General features: G+C 41.2%; 1 protein-coding gene across 4 annotated transcripts in view; it reads right to left on the reverse strand.

Moving 5' to 3' along the window:
• Positions 1 to 240: 240 nt before the first annotated feature.
• The window catches only part of DNAI3 (dynein axonemal intermediate chain 3), a 76,873-nt gene continuing 58,795 nt past the window's right edge, over positions 241 to 18,318 (reverse strand). For 2 of the 4 annotated variants that reach the window (XR_014053566.1, XR_014053567.1), the window contains 6 exons: positions 17,032 to 17,095; positions 9,281 to 9,411; positions 7,302 to 7,506; positions 5,783 to 5,878; positions 4,434 to 4,556; positions 241 to 541 (listed from right to left, as the gene is read on the reverse strand). Coding sequence is in view for 2 of the 4 variants with exons in the window: in XM_081490050.1 (XP_081346176.1) it covers positions 398 to 541; positions 4,434 to 4,556; positions 5,787 to 5,878; positions 7,302 to 7,506; positions 9,281 to 9,411; positions 17,032 to 17,095 (759 nt within the window). In the remaining 2 variants the exon portion in view is untranslated. The remainder of the gene's footprint in view (positions 542 to 4,433; positions 4,557 to 5,782; positions 5,879 to 7,301; positions 7,507 to 9,280; positions 9,412 to 17,031; positions 17,096 to 18,318) is intronic. The other 2 variants (XM_081490050.1, XM_081490051.1) reach the window with 1 other exon arrangement.

Consider the following 18,318-nt stretch of genomic DNA (forward strand, 5'->3'; position numbering starts at 1 on the left):
ATGGCCCAGTGGGAGCACTTTGTGGAGATGTGACCAAAAGCAACCTGATAATTAGAAGCAAAGTTTGATTTCCACTTCTGGTCTGGGATCAGGGGTTCTGAATAGATGTTGGCTGAGGACTGAGTGTGGATGTCTTAAGCTCTGTATTACTACAGGAAAATGAAAGCTTCATTATCAACACCTTTTATATTCAGTACAAAGTTTAGTACATATTCAGTCCCCAAACTGAAACAGATCTTATCGCTTAATTCAAAAGTTTTAATTGTAGTGAGATAAAAACTTTATATGTACAAGTAAATCTTTTTAATGTTTAGTTTGCTAGTTCACCTTACATAAAAATTAATGAGCAAGAAGAAAACTCCCACAGACCCCCAAAACACCTCTACAGAAAACTTTTCTATATTAATTCTATGTATGACATTGATTCTTTCACTTTGGTTAGACCTAGATTGCTGAGGATGTTCTTCTCCAGTTCCAAATAACTCTCGTAGTCCATTTTCAATTCGGCCTCCAATTGTTCTTTTGACTTCTGAAACGTTTTCTAGGGGGGAAAAAGCAAGTCATTTGTATAAAACTCTGACAGCTAGAGATATCAAAGGCTGGAGGAGGCTATTTCCTTTTAAGATTTTGATGTGGACTTTTTAAAGCCCTTATTGAAGTTGTTACAATGTTGCTTTTGTTTTATGTTTTGGTTTTTTGGCTGTGACGCATGTGGGATCCAGCTCCCCAACTACAGATAGAACCCCACACCTCCCTCCATTGGAAGGCAAAGTCTTAACCACTGGACCACCAGGGAAGTCCCACGGAAGGGACTTCCATCATTTCTGAAGGGCTGGACCGGCTGCTGTTCTCCAGAAGGGCTTTGCGGGGCAGGGGGCAGGAGGGCATCTCTTGCATGGTCATGGAGAGGGGCTGCTGACCCTGAACAGGAGGGGCAAAGATCAGCAGAGTAGTGTGTGGAGACTCAAAGTATCTCCTAGTGGTGGAGCTGGTCAAATTTTGTGATGGACTAGATGTGGGCTCTCAGGGGCGGAGGGAATCCAGGCTGGCCTATGAGCTCCTGCTACTGGAAGAGGGAAGAGCATGTTGAGAGGGGAGGGGAAAAACAACAAAGATCATTTATTCAGCTAATTTATCCAACACCTAGAGAAGGAAATGGCAACCCACTCCAGTATTCTTGCCTGGAGAATCCCAGGGACAGAGGAGCCTGGTAGGCTGCTGTCCTATGGGGTCGCACAGGGTAGGACACGACTGAAGTGACTTACAGCGTCCAACACCACTTGCTGAATAATCTGAGTCATCTGTTTTGTTCTTTGATCTGTCAATGTTTGCATGAGTACTGTTCTGGTTTAATTAGTATTTTAATTTTAATTTAATTAATTAAATACATTTATTGTAGTATCTGCTAGGGCAGTCATTATGATTTTTAAGATTTTGTTTCTTCTCATCCGTGTCTCCTTTCAGATGAACTTACGATTGCTTCATATTGGTATGTCGTCCTGTGATTTTTTTTTTTAAATAATCTTATTTATTTCTTTTTGGCTTGCTGGACGGATGTGTGATTATCCCCTGCCCTCTGTAATAATACTAATAGTGGACACATTAGCACTTCCCATCTGTCAGTTACTGGCTAAGTGCTGTAAATATTTAACTCATTTAATCCCCACGGCAATTGTCTGAGGTTATTACAGTTTGTTCCCATTTCTCCTATCATCAGCCATTGCTTGTAAGGAGATACTTCTGACGAACATTAGCTGTTTTTCCTTGGTGACTCTATTCATGTTCTAAATGTAACAGAGGAGCCCCTTTAAATGTATTCATTTATCCACAGTCTAGTTCCATAGAAAACTTGAGATGTGGACGCTCTACTTTAAGGAAGGTACTATGTCAGATGGCGACTGCAAGGAGATCCAACCAGTCCATCCTAAAGGAGATCAGTCCTGGGTGTTCATTGGAAGGACTGATGGTGAAGCTGAAACTCCAATACTTTGGTCACCTCATGTGAAGAGTTGACTCATTGGAAAAGACCCTGATGCTGGGAAGGATTGGGGGCAGGAGGAGAAGGGGACGACAGAGGATGAGATGGTTGGATGGCATCACCGACTCGATGGACATGGGTTTGGGTAAACTCTGGGAGTTGGTGATGGACAGGGAGGCCTGGCGTGCTGCGATTCATGGGGTTGCAAAGAGTCGGACACGACTGAGTGACTGAACTGAACTGAACTGATGTCAGATGGAAATGAAGTTACAAGAAGGAGGTGGAAAAGTTTTGGAAACTCAGTTCCCAGATATGATTATTAACAATACTCGAGTGTTTTAAAAGTAATTCACATGCAAATTATTATTATCTTATATGGATAATTAGCTGTCACTATGTTATTTAAACACTCCTAGGGGCTTCCCTGGTGGCTAAGTGGGAAAGTATCCTGCAGCCAATGCAGGAGACACGGGTTCATCATTAGTCCAGGAAGAACCCACACGCTGCAGAGTAACTAAAGCCGTGTGCCACAACTATTGAGCCTGCACTCTAGAGCCCAGGAACTGCAACTGTTGAAGCCCTGGTGCCCTGGAGCCTATGCTCCACAACATGAGAGGCCACTGCAATGAGAAGCCCACACACTGCAACTGGAGAGTAGCCCCTGCTCTCTGCAACTAGAGAAAAGCCTGAGCAACAATGAAGACCCAGTACAGCCCTCCCCAAATTTTTTAATAAATAAATAAAATTATAAAAAATAAATAAGTAAACACTCCTAGTAATTGTAGATGATTGCTGGTGTGGGGAAAGGTGGCAGGTAATCTCCCATGCAGAAGTTCATCCGATGTTTGTGATCATGTAAAAGAACAGACCAAGACCACTTTTTTTTTGTAGTAAACAAGGCCAATTAATTGGCTTATTTTATACCTCAACACCACTAAACAATGTTTTGAAATGATGCTTCATCTGCTTTTGTTACACTAATTTGTATCTATCAGTATGATAATGTTAATCTATTTGCTAATGCAATACATTAAAATATTTCCATATGCTTGTGTTTTTAATTGAGACCTAGGGTCTCACATGAGTAATTACATTGGGGGAAGCTATATATTTGGCTATAAGGAAACAGCAGGCACTGATGAAATTGTTGGTGCCAAAAGGGCAAGGAAGGGAATGAGCAAGAGACAAGCAGAAATATGGACTGAGATGACCTCAAGTGAGAAAGAAAGAAGAGCTGAATTCACAGACTATTTAAAGCCCCCAATTCCACTGGTCAAGGGAAGACCAACAAAGTAAAAATCACATCAGAGAGATTGAGAAAGAGGAGGGTAGGGGCTTCAGAGCTTTAGGTTCCTTTTTGGTAGAGTTTAAAGAGGATGTGTCCTACACCAAATTATCCTCAGTCGCAAATTTCACAGTTCTAGTCTATTACAGTAAAATTTATATCTATTCGTTCATCTGTCTCTATATACTGTGCTGTGCTGTGCTAAACTGCTTCAGTCGTGTCTGAATCTTTGCGACCCTATGGACCATAGCCCACCAGGAGACCGTAGCACACCAAGAATACTCGAGTGGCTTGCCATGCCCTCTTCCAGGGGATCTTCCAGACCCAGGGATAGAGCCCATGTCCCTTACCTCTCCTGCACTGGCAGGTGGGTTCTGAGCCTCAGTGGCTCAGGGGTAAAGAATCCACCTGCAATTCAGGAGACTCAGGAGACAAAGGTTAAATCTCTGGGTTGGGAAGATCCGCTAGAGGAAGAAATGACAACCCACTGCAGTATTCTTGCCTGGAGAATCCCATGGACAGAGAGACCTGGTGGGCTACAGTCCATGGGGTCACTAAGAGTCAGATGAAACTGAGCAACAACTAGTAGCTACTATGCCCTCTATATACTAGCTCCCACTTAATGACAGTTTATTGTTTGTCAGGTTACCTAACTTAAATCCTCACAGTAATCTTAAAAGGTTGTTACTAGTATTCCCATTTTAAAAACAAGAGAACCGAAACTCAGCAAAGATGAAAACCTTGCTCTAGATCTCAGAGCTAGTAAGTGGTAGACATGAGATATGAGCCCACATGTCCTAATTCATATTCTACTCTTTTTTACACTATTTTAGCACATTATTCATTAAATGTTAAGTTTCTATGAAATGAAAGCATTCAAATTTTGAATCTCTGTATCCATATTGGTATTTAGATACCACCAAATCTAAAGGACTTTGAAATATAGAAAATTTCAGAAACTAAATTGGATAGAATCTCACTGGGTGTCCAATCGGTAGTTTGACTCACACTAAGCTAGGAAATCAGAGAACTGCCCTCTTGACTCCCATGAGAACAAGAGAAGAATGTGAAAAGGCATATTTTTTCTTTTGAATCTGTGGAATAAGCCAAACAAATATAATCCTACTAGTGTTAGAGGAAGGCAATTTTGGTTTCTGAAATTTAACTTACAACTTTTTTCTTCTCCAGTTCCAGCTCCATTTCTCTCTTTTCCTGTTCACGAATTTTTTTGCGCTGTTCTACATATTCCAGATGTTTGACTTCTCTTTCAAAGTAGTGGCTTATACTTGATACCTGTTAGAAATACAGGCCCATGAGAGGAGGGGGCTCACACAGCAGCCCCCATGTTCTTGACAAGGCTCTGGAAGAACATCTGCTGCTTGTAAGTTATTAGCTAGATTGCCTGCTTTGGGATAAGGCCAATGCTCACTACCAGAGGAGCTAATTCATGGGCTACTGGGCTAAGGTTCAGGGACCTGCGAATTGGCGGATGGCAGAAAAGGAGTGGGACTGGAAGGAGAGAACTGCAAAAAATTGCAATTTTGTAAGAGAAATATCCCTGGGTGCCTCTTTTCCCTCCTTTCTCTCCTTCTCACTTTTAAGACTAAGGGAAGTTTTGCATCATCAGTCAAACTTGGAAAACCCAGATGAGGATGTCAGTGGAAACCCTAAAGGGGCTGGAAGCAGAGTTGAGTTCCTGGTCCCCTGGAGAGCTTAGCATGTGTGGGCAGAAGAACAGAAGCAGGGAAGGCATCAGAGACCTTGGGCAAGGTAACCAAAGAAGGGAGAGCTTTTTGCCTGCAAGTAACTAGGTTGACGTTGTTGGAACTTGCAACAGATTGCAATCTATATATTTAATGTTTACTGCATCCATATTTATGTACTATTTATTGATCTTCTTTTTATAACATAATTATTAACACTGCTTGAAATGAAACCCCTGGGTGGTATGCATGGAGGGGCAGAACACTGCCTCTTCAGACCTGCTGCCTGCAGTACACCAAGCTGGGGAAGGATGGATGGAGGCTGGCAATGGAGAGATGCATAAAAATATCAGCTGGGTCCTCTGGGAAGGGTATCACCAAAATAAGGGTCCCATGCTTGGGTTACAATCTGAAAATAACTTCTTATGATTATGAATCCCCAAATCAGTTCTTCTGTGAATCTGGGCTTCATTTACTTGGCTTTTCTTGCATTGTATGCTTTTTTTCCCCTCTAGCTTTAAGCCATTTATCTCATACAACAGGAATACATCCCCTCATTATTTTATTTTATATTGGAGCATAGTTGATTAACAATGTCGTGTTACTTTCAGATGCATAGCAAAGTGATTCAGCTACGTGTATACACATATTTATTCTTTGTCAAATTCTTTTCCCATTTAGGTTAACATCCCCTTATTTTTGACAGTATGATTATTTTATTTTCTTATAGAGCAAAAATGCTGTCATTTCTGAACATACTTCTAAAACATGTCTCAGCAGTATCTGAGTACATAAATCCTCAAAGCCAAAAGTTACTAACCTCATTGGTTGAAGGGTGACTTAATGTCCAAGGAATTTCCAATATATGCAGTGTTCCATAATAATCAGCTATGGCTATAAATTGCTGCTTAGCTGAAAGTTTCAAAAAATGGGGAGAAAAAAACAGCTCTGCAATCAGCAAGTCATCTTAGAGGTTAAAGACGTACTGCATTGTTGCTTTGTGGTTTCCCAAAGGACCTGTTGTGGTTACAATAATCTTGGCATCTTTATCAGACCTTCATGACTGGAGATCATAATAACACACGAAAGACATTTTTCCAGTTGGTGAAATGAAGGCTGAGACCCTGAGCCTTTCTCAGCCACCCTGCTCATCCCCAATCATGTTTTCTTAGCCTCTACTTAAGGACTGTGGCTCCCAGATGAGGGTGACCCTCTCTGACTGGATCCATGGAAGATTTGAGAAGGAAGCGGGTATAACACATGGAAGATTTTCACAGAAAAATCATGATGCCAATTTTCACCAAAGACAGTAAGGGCTAAAGGATGCCATTATTCAGATGAATTTCAAAGACAGCCAAAACCAGTTTTCTTATTACAGAAACAAATTGCTCCTTTGGGTCATTTTAAATGGGTACAAAACACAAGCGTATTTGAGAATTTTAATTTCTTTCTCCTTTTCAGAAGGTCTGGTTCACATTGCTAAATCCTAGAATCACAATCCCTGTAGGTTTACAAAAGCAATGTTTTGCAGCAAATATGGAAAAACACATTTTGGTGACACATACGGTCAAGTAGCAGCCAGACTCTGACACTCTAGAAATCCTGAAGACCGTGTTTCTAAACCTCATGTTTCCTCTGAGAAAATGACAATTTTATGCCTGTGCGTCTTTGGAAACAAAGGGAAACTTCTTTTAAAAGAGGCAAATATATACTTAGTCTGGGCAGAAAGTATTACTTGGGTGAAATAGAGAAACTGAGATTAAGGATATAAATTACTTTTCTATCGACATGTTCTTGAATTTCTGCTTGCTCTGTTATACATTATTTTTTCCTCACAGTTAGTTCAAAAGTTATATATGACCTCACAGAGTCATTGAGATTTCATGAAAAGAACTGCTTGATATTGTGCAGGGGAAAGCCATAAAAGTGATAAAATATTGAAAATTTGTGACATAACAAAAGAGTAAAGATATAGAACATATTCTGTTTGAAAAAGAAGCCACAAAAGGTAGCAAGGATTTAGGGTTCACTCTGTGATTTAGGGACCCAGAGAGGGTGACAATGCTTTTCATTGCGTGGTTCAAAATCAGCCTCTGCTTGACATACTAAAATGTGTCTCAGAAATAACTGATGAAAAAACTAGTGAAACTCAGGTTGTAACCAAAATTTGAGTAGAAGAGGGAAGGGAAAGGAAGTGCAGTGATGGGAAGGGAGGAGGTGAGATGGGGAGAAAAAACTTGAGAAACAACATCAGAGACTTTCCAGATGAATGTCAAAATGTCTCCCGCCCAAAAAAGGCAAAATGACTTTGCTCCTTTAATCAGAGTTAACATACCAGAAAAGGTCCAGGGTTTGATGTATGTGATCATAGTTATACAGATGTTTTGGGACTGGGCTGGTTCATGAGTTTTTTCAAGAAGGTCCCAGATATCGATGTATCCATCTTCTCGGCCAATATAGAAGACTCCAGGCCTGGTCAGGGACCAGTGCCCTGAGGTGTACCTTTTTGGTGCACAGCATGACTGAAGGAGGGGTCCGGTCTAAAATTAAAAACAAAAGTGTTTGTTATTATCTGAGGGATACTCACAAGGTTTTTTGTTTCTAGAATAAAACTCAGATAGCTATGATCATATAACAGCAGATTTATGCCTACTCAGAAGTCTTCTCTGTTTTCCTTATAGGGTTTTTATATATGTCAGCTCTTTTCTTTCTTGTATATTTTTATAGCATTTTTTTCTTATTTTAGTGACTTTGTAGAAAAGATCAAATTTTCTAATTGAGCTATTGATGGTTCTGATTCAACTGTTCCTAAAGCCCATTGCTATTTGTTTGGAGACTGGTGGACACTGGATGAGTAAAGATTATAAGATTACAAATTATAGATTATAAGATTATAAATTTTGCTTATATCTTTATTTTCCTGTCAGGTGCCTACTCACCATGGAAGCAGCTTTGGTGTTCAGGAAAAGGAATGAACAGTCAGTTCTGTGAGCTGCATCCAGTAGTTTATGAATATTTTGGGGGAGAGATTTTGGACCACCAATGCAACATAATAAGATCATTTCTTTTCTCTGCTGTGGGTACTTTGCCTTCTTCGGGGGGGTTTCATAGAGACAGAAGATCAAAATGCATTCTCTTCCCACCATCACGCTCTACCTGGCAACCAGGTCGACCTCTTCACCTACTTATATCTGCCAGGACTAACCTAAGCTATGGAGCTGCCTCCTACCCTCCCAAACATGCAAACAAAGGCTTCTTGTGGGGAACAAACATCACTAATTCATGGACTCCTCACAGGAGACACCCCAGCCTCTTCTTGCTCAGTTACTTCAGTTTCTGTGGATAACCAGGTTCTTGACCCCTGCACAGTCTTTGGACAATCTTGGCTTAATTTCTTTTTTCTTTAACTGAAAAACTAATACTTGCTTGTTGCAAAGAAAAAAAATCATACCAAAGTACATTGGTATGAAGTAGAAGTCCTTTTCTGGAAGGACATTCAAGGAGATACCAAATTTTTTCAATGACAAACTTGTACATATATCACACACATTTTTTTTTTTTTGAGTATTCATATAAATTAGAGTCCCAGAAATAAAAGGGAAAAGTGTTAGGTCAAAGAATATATATATTACAGATGTGAAACTCGTATGTGTATATATATATATATTTTTTTTTTTCCAGATTTTGATAATTCTCTTAAGTAGCTCATGAAAGGGACACATCATACTGATTTTCCCACACTCCTGCTTCACTCAATTTTACCAATCTTTCGAGGTTTTGGCAGTTTAGCTTCTGACTATCTGGATCCAGGCCCTGTCCGAAATCCTGACCACCAGATTCTTGGCACTGCCTCATCCTGACCTCTGCATGTCTCTGTCTGCCTGGTGATAGATCCCTTAGATTTCTTACTCCCACTTTCTGGTGACAAGTTGCCTGGTGCAGGAGCAAAGATGATAGACCCATTGCTTCTCCTTGGGCTTCATACAGTAATCAGTATCCCATCTTGTATTTTAAGGGGAGGGGAAAAACATAAACCAAGTGAACAGCTCACAACATATATTTAGAAGAAAACACTGGTTTCAGAGAACAAAAGACTTATAAATGTTTCCTGCCCTCAGGGAAGAAAAGCAAATGGTTGTGTTTTCCAAAGGCTTGTACTGGTTCTGCTGACAGGCTGGGGCCCAGGCCATCTGTTTCAAAATTTCTAAAAAGCTTCCCAAAGGCATTATTATGTCAGAACAGTCTGTTGTTCCTATTGTTTTCCTCAATAATAAAGGACCACACACCTACTCTTCCATTTTGCAGGCAACTTACCATAATACCTTCTTTCCAGATGGCCACGTTCCAACCCCCAACAGTGAGGATAATGTCCTTGTAGAAAGGTGACCTCTGAATGGTGTGGACAGCTCCATCATGGACTGTGTAGAGGCTCACGGGCTTCTTTGCTGTTGGAGTGGAAAAGGCCATTTCATCTTTCGTAACACTGTTTACATTCATACAATGAAGAATGGGCAGATCTCTGATGGACAGATAGGTCCTGATTAATGAAGTCTGAGTGGAGAACAAGAGGTCAGTTGGGGTGAATCAATCTGTCAAGGGACAGCTCCTCCTCTTTTAATGGAAAGTCCAGGGAAATTCCCATTAAAGCCACTTTGCAGGCTCAAAGGAACACTTTCCGTTCTTATTCATTTACTCATTTGTTAATCCATCGCTTAGTCAGTGTTATAGATTATTAGTCAATAAATATTTGTGGATTGATTGTAAGTACCAGGTACTAAGGATGGCTGGGTAAACAATGGTTAATAAACAAACATGATCTTCCCTCTCAGAACTTAAAATCCAGTGGAAAGACAGATACTCCACAAACAAATCCCAAGGTATATAATAAGAAAATGTGAAATGTATTATGAAGGAAAAATTATCACAAGAAAAAATAACAAGGGACATTTGTAATTCAGGCTGAATGGTCAGGAAAGGATTCTCTGCAGGTGAGTCATTTAGGCCTGAGTTTGGCACGAGAAGATTTTGGTGTGGAGTAGCATTCCAGACAGAAGGAATAATATACAACAGAGTCCTGGGAAGTGTTTAGAGTATCTATAATTTTGAGGAAGGCAATAGGACTGGAGTTTGATAATCCAGAAAGTGAAGGGGAACTAAAGAGCCTCTTGATGAAGGTGAAAGAGGAGAGTGAAAAAGCTGGCTTAAAACTCAACATTCAAAAAAAGAAGATCACTGCATTCAGTCCCATCACTTCATGGCAAATAGATGGGGAAAAAATGGAAACAGTGACAGACTTTTTCTTGGGCTACAAAATCACTGCGGACGATGACTGTGGCCATGAAATTATAAGATGCTTGCTCCTTGGAAGGAAAGCTATGACAAACATAGACAGTGTATTAAAAAACAGAGACATCACTTTGCTGACAAAGGTCCGTCTAATCAAAGCTATGATTTTTCCATTAGTCATGTACTGATATGAGAGTTGGACCATAAAGAAGGCTGAACGCTGAAGAATTGATGCTTTCAAACTGTGGTGCTGGAGAAGACTTTTGAGAGTCCCTTGGACAGCAAGGAGATCAAACCAGTCAATCCTAAAGGAAATCAATCCTGAATATTTGTTGGAAGGACTGATACTGAAGCTGAAGCTCCAGTACTTTGGCCACCTGATGCAAAGAGCCGACTCACGGAAAAGACCCTGATGCTGGGAAAGATTGAAAGCAGGAGGAGAAGAGGGTGTCAGAGGATGAGATGGTTAGATGGCATCACCAACTCAATGGACATGAGTTTGAGAGAACTCCAGGAGATAGTGAATAGGGAAGCCTGGCATGCTATAGTCCACGGGGTCACAAAGATTGAACACAACTGAGCAACTGAACAACAACTGATAATCCCAGGGTGAAACATAGGAAACAAATGAAGACCTGGTGAGTCCAGGTGCTGCAGAACCTTATTAGGAAAAGCATTTAGATTACATTCTAAGTATAATGTGATTTAATGAGTCCTTTAGGGCTAGAAGATACATGAAATTATTCTCTGACTGCTGTGGGAAGAATAGATCAGAGGAGATAAAAGCAAAGAGGGGACACTATGGGAGGTGGTTGCTGCAGTTATGGTGAGAGAGGATGGTGACTTGAATGCAGATGCAAGGGAGGAGTGGATAATTAAGAAATATTTGTGAGCTAGAGTTGACAGGAGGGGTGAAAGAGATGAAGTGCTGAGAATGACAGCCAGGTTTCTGGTAAGAGCAACGGGCTCATTGTACCTTCCATTTATTGCCACTGGGAAGACTAGAGGATGAGCTGGTTTGGATATTAAATGATGACCTCCCCTTTGTCTCTGTCCTGGGCACCAGGGTACTCCTGCTCCCCTGGTCTGTCTACTTCGCTGTGGCTTGGTTTCCTCTCCCCCGGCCTGGCTTTGGAGCCGGCTGCTCCTCCCACCTTGCTGCCCACACCCACAAGTCCCAGGGATGGCCCTAAAAATATGTGCCTGTCTAGGTCAAACTACAGTGTGTGGCTACTTTGTACTAAAGCCACCAACTTATTCTGAATCTCAACATATTAATAGCTATGTGAAGGTTCGATTTTTTTTTTCTCAGAACACCAACCTAACATTAAGCAGAAAAAAAAAGAGCTACCATAATCTTTCAAAAAGCTGATACAATGTCAAAGAGATTTTTGTCCACCCATGTTCACAGAAGCATTATTTGTAATACTGTAAAGGTAGAAGCAACCCAAATGTCTATTAATGGATGAATGGATAAGCAGAATGTGGTATACCAATACAATGGAGTATTACTCATCCTTTAAAAGTGAGGGAATTCTGACACATGCTGCAACATGAATGAAAATTGAGTATATTATTTTAAGGGAAATAAGCCGGTCACAAAGAGGCAAATACTGTGTGATTCCACTGACATGAGGTACTTAAGACAGTCACATTCATAGGAATAGAAAGTAGAAAGGTGATGGCCAGGAGCTGAGGGGGAAGAGGGGTGGGAACTAGTGTTTAACCAGAACAGAGTTTCACTTCCACAAGATGAAAAGAGTTCTGGAGACTAGTTGCACAACAGTGTAAATATACTCGACACCATGGAACTATACTTAAAAAATGGTTAACATGTTAAATTTCTTGTTTATGTGTATTTTTATCTCAATTTAAAAATTATTTGAAAAACCTTTTAAAGTATAAATTTAACTGTAGCTCTTCTAAGTTAAAAACAAACAAACAAAAAGGCCAGTTTTCCTCTAACCAAAGCTCCATCTTGAAGACAGCAGAGAAGACTTATTTCTAAGGCCATCTTGAAGTGATCTGGAAGATTCCTGGGAAGGCAGGAGATCCCTGGAAACCAGTAGCTTTCTTCTTGCTGATGCTGTGTTTCTTAGATTCTGGTTTTGTCCTTGTTGAGCTGGGATTTCCTATACCATCTCATTCTATGAGCAGGGCTATCCAGGAGTCTAGAAGCCCTTTGCAAAATTTAATGATCATCAGTGATAGGAATATAGATAACCATCAAGACTGGTGCTTTAACATGTTGAATGTTCTCAGCCCATATAACTTTTCCTTCCTTTTGTCCTTTGAAAGACCCTAGTGCCATTCAGCAGTAAATGGAACTATCCTTAAGTTATTCAGTGAAATGCCAGAGCCCCCAGTCAGGTAAGAAACTTAAACAAACAAAACAGTAGTTCCCAGAGTCATTATCTAAAGAAGGATTTAGCATCCTGATGTGGTTAAGAACACAGATGGCCTGGGTTCAAATCCACAGTGTTGCTGTGAAGATTAAATGAGTTAATCCATGGAAAGTACTGGGAAGAGTGCCTGACACATGACATGTGCCAACTTCTGAGTTGAGTACATGAGATGATTATGTCAACTGTCATCATCATCAAATACATCAGCCTGTGTTTCTTGGGTCATCTGGAAGCCTTGTTTGAGTATGAGTTCTTCATCACACATAGCTCAGGCAGGGTAATCCATGTTTCAGAAGTTTCTTCTTAGAAGAAGAAACTCTCCCTCTTGCCGTGCACATTTGAACTTGGGGCAGATCAAGAGAAAATGGGTCCTAGTAATTGCCTCATCTTTACTCAGGAAATGTCCATGCTGTTTATGAATGCCATTGGGCTGGTAACTCCCAAGGGAAACACTGCCAGTTCACAGAATGTAAGTAAGGTGTGCAATTTACAGTTCAGCACCTCTACATATTGACAGTCCCTGTACTTCAACCATTATCCAACGGGAATAAGTGTCACTTGACTTTCCATGTTACAAAATCCTTGATTGGTAATTTTAAAGTATTAAAGTAAGAAGATGATTTTAAAATGCCCTTTAAGTAGGTGGTTAGAGATACTTCTCATTTTTTTTTTTGGAATGCCAAGAAATTAAAAGCAATTACTCTTTTACCTTTCCACTCATATCCCACTGGTCACAAAGCCCTGGCATGTTAATCTCTATCTCTCCCTCTTGAATTTCCTCTTCTGTCCATCTTCATTACCCTGTCTACACATCAGTCCTCTCCATTCCTCATCTAGGCTATTGTAACTGATCATCCTGCTTCCATTGTAAGACCTACCAATAAATAAATCCAACCCCTGCTCTCCTGACAGAGTGATTTTCTGATCATATTGATGGTACTAGGATGAAGTCCATGGCTTAGTGTGAGGCACTCAAGGCTCTTTGCCATCTAGACCCAAATGTCCTTCCTGGAGCCTTTGCTGCTGCTGTAGTCCTCTCTACTGCTACGCTTTGGCCAGGAGGTCTCCCTGTTTCCTACTTGTCCACTGCTCTTCTGAGCTTCTGTGTTTTTGCATTTGTTCCTCTTTCTACCTGGAATGTCTTTCTCCATCTGAAAATTTGAAATCTACCCTGTAGGACCCAGCTCAACTATATCTCTCTGTGGTGGGGCCTTTTCTTTTTTCAAACTTTTTATTTTGTATTCTGGTATAGCCAATTAGGGCTTCCCCAGTGGCTCAGCAGTAAAGAACCTGCCCGCGATGCAGGCAATGCAGGTGATGTGGGTTTCATCCCTGGGAGCTTGTGAAGCTTCCCTGTAAAAGGAAATGGCAATCTGCTCTAGTGTTCTTGCCAGGAAAATTCCATGGTCAGAGGAGCCTGGCGGGCTGTGGTCCAAGGGGTCACAAGAGTCGGACACAACTGAAGTGATTGAGCATGCATAGCCAATTAACAAACAATGTTGCAACAGTTTCAGTGAACAGCAAAGGGATCCAGGGAGAAGGAAATGGCAGCCCACTCCAGTATTCTTACCTGGAGAATCCTGTGGATGGAGGAGTCTGGTGGGCTGCTGTCCATAGGGTCACACAGAGTCGGACACGACTTAGGCGACTTAGCATGCATGCATGCATTGGAGAAGGAAATGGCAACCCATTCCAGTATTCTTTCCTGGAGAATCCCAGGGACGGAGGAGCCTGGTGGGCTGCTGTCTATGGGGTTGCACAGAGTCGGATACGACTGAAGCGACTTAGCAGCAGCAGCAGCAGCAAAGTGATCCAGCCATACATACACATCTATCTGTTCTCCCCCAAACTCCCTGTAGGGCCTTTTCTTAACCACCCAAGAGAGTTGGTGCCTTTGTGGGTTTCCATGTCACTTTGTGTTTGCTGCCAGCCACAGCACCAATGACAGCGTAATGTCATCATTTGCTTATGTGGCTGACTTCCAATAAATCAGCGATCTCCTTTCGGGGAGAAATTATCTTGTTTATCTTTGAATCCCTAGTACCTGGCACATAGTAGATTCTCAGTAATGATTTGATGAATGAATGAAAGTAAGAACAAACATCAAAGAGGTATAAACATAAAGCTTTGGCTTTTAAGTTTATTGTCACTGGCTCTGTAGATGGAATACAATTCATTCAAAATAAATAGCTCAACCTGTTTGCCATGGGCTACCTTAAAAGCAGTTTAGGGTAAGCCTCCAAGAAAATCTGAGACCAGGAGGAACCCATGTCCATCTGTGCACAACCAAATCATGGTGTCACAAACTGAGTCATTGCCTCAGCTTGTATCCCAGGGGTGTGGAGGAGACTGTTATCATGTACTAATGTGCCTGGCCTGCAGCACATGCACTACTAACATTCATGAATTATTAAATAAATGGAAACATGAATCAGCCTAAAAGTAGTTGAATGTAATTCACTATGTTATATTATACTCAGTATATAATGTTGAGTTCAACCTTAAATCATGGAATTGAAAATGACTGGAAAATGGGAAATCAGTCTCAGTTCTACATGCACTTGACTCTTTTTTAGGTCATATCCAATCCTCTCTCAATGCCCCACTCTTATTAATAACACATATTTAGGTCTCTAGGCAGGAGACTTGTGTAAGAAAAGTAGGAATGCTTTTGTTTCCAGATGAAAATGACCACCCTGGAGGCAATGTTGATGAAGCCGATTTCGCAGGTCTAAGGCAGACATTCGCCCGCAGAACCAGACTCAGAAGTGAAGATTAAGTTTGAGGCGGAGATCTGAGCCCCAGCAGCTGTCCCCTGCAGGCGGTGGCTCTGACCTCTGGACCTCAGTCTCTTGCACACAGGTCCATCTGCACCAACCACCCACAGGACTGACTTGATCCCCTTCTGCGAACCAAGCCTCACTGCTTCTTCTCACTGCTCCACAGGTTTCAAGTGGTTCCAGGAGCTGCCTCTTCCTTATCTCATGGTTATTCCACACTCTGAAAAGTAGGTCAAATATATGTTCATGCCATGATAAAATCCAAAGCATTAAAGCAAGTGGTTGTAACTGTAGTGTGCCCCAAGGCTCTGAGCTTTGACGGGGAACTTTGCTTATTGGTGGTGGTGGTTTAGTCGCTAAGCCATGTATGTCCAACTTTTGCGACCCCATGGACTGTAGTCTGCCATGCTCCTCGGTCCATGGGATTTCCCAGGCAAGAATACTGGAGTGAGTTGCCATTTCCTTCTCCAGGGGATCTTCCCAACCCAGGGATTGAACCAGTCTCTTGTGTCACCTGCATTTGGCAGGCGGATTCTTGAGTCAGCAGAGAAGCCTGAATCATTGACTCTGATTCTTGTTCATACCTGGGTGTGACCCTCATACCTCTGTTCAGCTGCCCAGAGTCCAGGCCCAGGATCAGGGGGACACATGGATACCACCAGTCCCAGCCCCTAGAGTTACTTCTCTCTTACAGTGCTGAGGTCTTCAAGATCATGGTGAATTTAGCTTATAATTTCACCCTGACTCAGGTTTTCCACACTGCTGAGCTACTGGGTTGTTGAAGTATTGAAACAGTATTGTTGTTTTAAAATTGAATTGTCCAAGTGTCTCAATAATTTAAGTACCAACAGATTAGTGCTCCTCAAATTTTGGTGTGAAAACAAATCACCTGGAGAATTTTATTAAAATCTGTATTTAGAGTCAGTAGGCCTGGGGTAGCATCCTGTTTTTCTAACAAGCTCCTAGGTGACAATGGTGAAGCCCTCACTTTATCTGAAGCCCTCACTTTAATAGCAAGTGTAGGGTCAGAACCTCACATGCCTTCCCTCCCATAAGGCAGGCCAGGGCTCCTCAGTGCTTTGGAAAAAAGGAACAGCTTATTAATAATGGAGCAACCATCAAAACTTACTCATAAGATGAACCTAGAACATATTATACAGAGTGAAGTTGTCAGAAACAAATATTGTATATTAACGCATATATATGGAATCTGGAAAGACAGTACTGATCAACCTATTTGCAGGGCAGCAATAGAGACAGAGACATAGAGAACAGACTTATGGACATGGTGAGGGGAAGGAAGAAGAGGGTGGGATGTTTAGAGAGATTAACATGGAAACATGTACATTACCGTATGTAAAATAGGTAGCCAATGAGAATTTGCTGTGTGACTCTAACAACCTAGAGGGGTGGGATGGGGAAGGAGGTTCAAGAGGGAAGGGACATAGGTATACCTATGGCTGATTCATGTTGATGTTTAGCAGAAACCAACACAATGTTGTTGACCAATTATCTTTCAATTAAAAATAAATGAATTTAATTATTGAAAAATCATAGGAAACATATCGAAACAATAAAGAAGAAAAAACCTTACCCATAAATCGGCCAGTTTCAGGGTCTCTTTCCATTTTCCAATCTGTGTATATCACTTCACCTTCCTAAAAACATGACAGGTTCCTGATGAGTACACTGACAACTTCAGAGACAAAAAACCTCACACTCATGTGCTAAGACTGATTGCAACCCAAACACAAAGCAAGAGGTTGATTTAATCAAATGACAATTTGGGGCAGTGAGGGTGATGGGGGAAGGTTCAAAAATGATTACTTGATTTTATATTAAACAAACAAATGAATTTGTTGAGTTTTTATCTGCACACAGTGACTGGGAGAACACAGCCAATTATGAAGATAATCTAGCTACACAAAGTTCAAGTGCTGGGTTTCCAGAGTCTGTTGTTAACAGAAAATTTTCCCAATGGATGGAAAGCTCCAGAAGAGGAGGGATCTCATCTGGTTTATTCAGTGCTTTGTTCTCAGCATGTTATAAAATAATCGTGCAATAAGAGAAAGAGGAAATATATATTCATCATACAGTACTCATCATCTTTGAATGCTGAGAACAGGAAGCAGAGTTCCAACCAAACAACATAACAAGTAATATATATTTCAGTTCTATTTATGGCCATTTTAAGGAGAAGAGAAGACAAAGGAACCTGGTGTAAACAAAAGGCAGAAATTACCACTCAGAGGAGAAAGAGAGAGAAAACCAGTGAATGACAGAGATGGGGAGATGTTTAGAGAAAAAATTTAGTCTCATGCCACTATCCTATAGATGCAAAACCCAGACATAATCTCCTAATCTCCTAATCTCACAGAGAAGGGTGTATCAAAAAATGAGTTAAGAGGACTCAGAGAAGGGGATGGATTGGGATTATAGGTGAGGGAGGGGAGATGGAAAAACATTTGATTTATACAAAGTATAGGACAATCTCAAGTGACTGAGGCCACTCTTTCACTCATCTGTGGTTTCATTCATCCACATCAACTCACTTGACAGACAAGGACTGTGTTTGGTGCTGGAAATTCAGAGTCTGAGGACAAGACTTCCCTCTCCTCTTGGTATACAGTATAAGGGAACAGGCACCTGGGATATGTCTACTGTGTATGTCACCCTTAGGGCCATGATTTACTCCAACACCATAAACTGTGGTGTTGGAGAAGACTCTGGAGAGTCCCTTGGACAGCAAAGAGATCCAACCAGTCCATCCTAAAGGAAATCAGTCCTGGGTATTCATTGGAAGGACTGATGATGAAGCTGAAACTCCAATGCTTTGGCCACCTGATGCGAAGAACTGACTCACTGGAAAAGTCTCTGATGC

Source organism: Giraffa tippelskirchi, chromosome 5 (assembly GCF_054371585.1).
Source record: "Giraffa tippelskirchi isolate mGirTip1 chromosome 5, T2T-mGirTip1v1.2.pri, whole genome shotgun sequence".
NCBI classification, from domain to species: Eukaryota; Metazoa; Chordata; class Mammalia; order Artiodactyla; family Giraffidae; genus Giraffa; species Giraffa tippelskirchi.